Source organism: Colobus angolensis, unplaced genomic scaffold (genome assembly GCF_000951035.1).
Source record: "Colobus angolensis palliatus isolate OR3802 unplaced genomic scaffold, Cang.pa_1.0 Scaffold36, whole genome shotgun sequence".
Classification (NCBI taxonomy): Eukaryota; Metazoa; Chordata; class Mammalia; order Primates; family Cercopithecidae; genus Colobus; species Colobus angolensis.
Window position 1 is genome coordinate 925,379 of NW_012116932.1, and position 1,984 is coordinate 927,362.

General features: G+C 58.3%; 1 protein-coding gene across 1 annotated transcript in view; it reads left to right on the forward strand.

Moving 5' to 3' along the window:
- The window catches only part of CC2D1A (coiled-coil and C2 domain containing 1A), a 29,561-nt gene that overhangs the window by 5,920 nt on the left and 21,657 nt on the right, over positions 1 to 1,984 (forward strand). Inside the window, exons 3-6 of the mRNA XM_011953395.1 lie at positions 404 to 519; positions 610 to 675; positions 1,251 to 1,385; positions 1,484 to 1,718. Of these exons, the coding sequence (XP_011808785.1) occupies positions 404 to 519; positions 610 to 675; positions 1,251 to 1,385; positions 1,484 to 1,718 (552 nt within the window). The remainder of the gene's footprint in view (positions 1 to 403; positions 520 to 609; positions 676 to 1,250; positions 1,386 to 1,483; positions 1,719 to 1,984) is intronic.

A 1,984-nucleotide genomic window follows, 5' to 3' on the forward strand; every position in this document is an offset into this window, starting at 1 on the left:
GGGGTTTCACCGTGGTCTCGATCTCCTGACCTTGTGATCCGCCCGCCTCGGCCTCCCAAAGTGCTGGGATTACAGGCGTGAGCCACCGCGCCCAGCAATTTTTGTATTTTTAGTAGAGACGGGGTTTCACCATGTTGGCCAGGCTGGTCTCAAATTCCTGACCTCAAGTGTTCCTTCTGCCTCGGCCTCCCAAAATACTGGGATTACAAGCGTGAGCCACTATGCCCAGTCTGCAGAGCTGGGTTTTGAATTCAGAGAGCCAGGCCCCAGACCTGAGGCTGAATAAGGAAGAGATGAAATGGGGAAGTCAACAAGAGGTGGGATCACCTAACATGTCCAGGATGGGAAACAGGGGATCTTGGTGTACGACCCTGGCCCACCTGGGGTATCCCCCTACCGCCAGGTCCCCTGCCAATGGAGGCCATTGAGAAGATGGCCAGCCTGTGCATGAGAGACCCGGATGAGGATGAGGAGGAGGGCACGGATGAGGATGACTTGGAGGCTGATGATGACCTGCTGGTGAGCACTAAGGGCAGGGTGGGGGCTCTTATCCCATTGCCCCCATCCAGCATGCCCTCATGTCCTGCCCCCGGCCGTGTGTCCCTGCAGGCGGAGCTAAATGAGGTCCTTGGAGAGGAGCAGAAGGCTTCAGAGACCCCACCTCCTGTGGCCCAGGTACAGTTCGGATGACCCCACTCCCTTGAACCACAACCCAACAGACAGTCCGGGGTTCAAGGCCTACCCTTTTTTCATGAGATGGAGTCTTGCTGTGTCACCCAGGCTGGAGTGCAGTGGTGCCATCTCAGCTCACTACAACCTCTGCCTTCCGGGTTCAAGCGATCCTCCCACCTCCGCCTCCCCAGTAGCTGGGATTACAGGTGTGCGCCACCACACCTGGCTAATTTTTGTATTTTTTGGTAGAGATGGGGTTTCTCCATGTTGGCCAGGCTGATCCTGACCTCAAGTGATCCTCCTGCCTTGGCCTCCCAAAGTGCTGGGATTACAGGCATGAGCCACCACGCCTGGCCCACCCTTGTCCTTCACAGCCACGTGACTGACATCAGGCAGGTCACATGATGCTTCTGAAACCCCATTCCCTCCACTGGGAAATGGGGACCATGATTTCTGCCTCACTGGGGCGGGGGAGGCTGGTCCAGGAATGACATGTGGCTGACTATTACTGCAGAAGAGGCTGACAGGGGCATCCCAAGTGGGGTCACCACCCACACTGTGCCCCTGCCCTCCCACAGCCAAACCCGGAGGCCCCCCATCCGGGGCTGGAGGCCACCTTGCAGGAGAGGCTGACGCTCTATCAGACAGCAATTGAAAGCGCCAGGCAAGCTGGAGACAGCGCCAAGATGCGGCGCTACGACCGGGGGCTTAAAGTAAGTGGGCAGAGGGCAGGGTACAGGGACCCCCTCACCCCGATGTCCCGCACCAAGCTCTTGGCTTCTCCCAAACCAATACTCACGCCTTATCGCAGACACTGGAAAACCTGCTGGCCTCCGTCCGAAAGGGCAATGCCATTGACGAAGCAGACATCCCGCCGCCAGTGGCCATAGGAAAAGGCCCGGCATCCACACCTAGCTGCAGCCCTGCACCCACCCAGCCGGGCCCTGGAATCGCGTCAGCCCCAGAGCCCAGGGTCACCCTGGAGGGACCTTCTCCCACTGCCCCAGCCTCATCTCCGGGCTTGGCTAAGCCCCAGATGCCCCCAGGTAGGTGATGGGCAGGGCCGGGCTGATGTGGGATCCGAGTGGGCCATCTGGCAGGATGCCGCTCTAGGGGGGTGCAGGCTGTGCACTGATTGTGACATATTTTCAACACCCTGAATCCTGGGGTCTTCAAGCCCCTGGAGTTCATGAATACCTCCCAAGCAGGACATGGATACCCAGAGAGTTTTTTTGTTGTTATTATAATATTATGATAAAACATAGGCTGGGCGCGGTGGCTCAAGCCTGTAATCCCAGCACTTTGGGAGGCC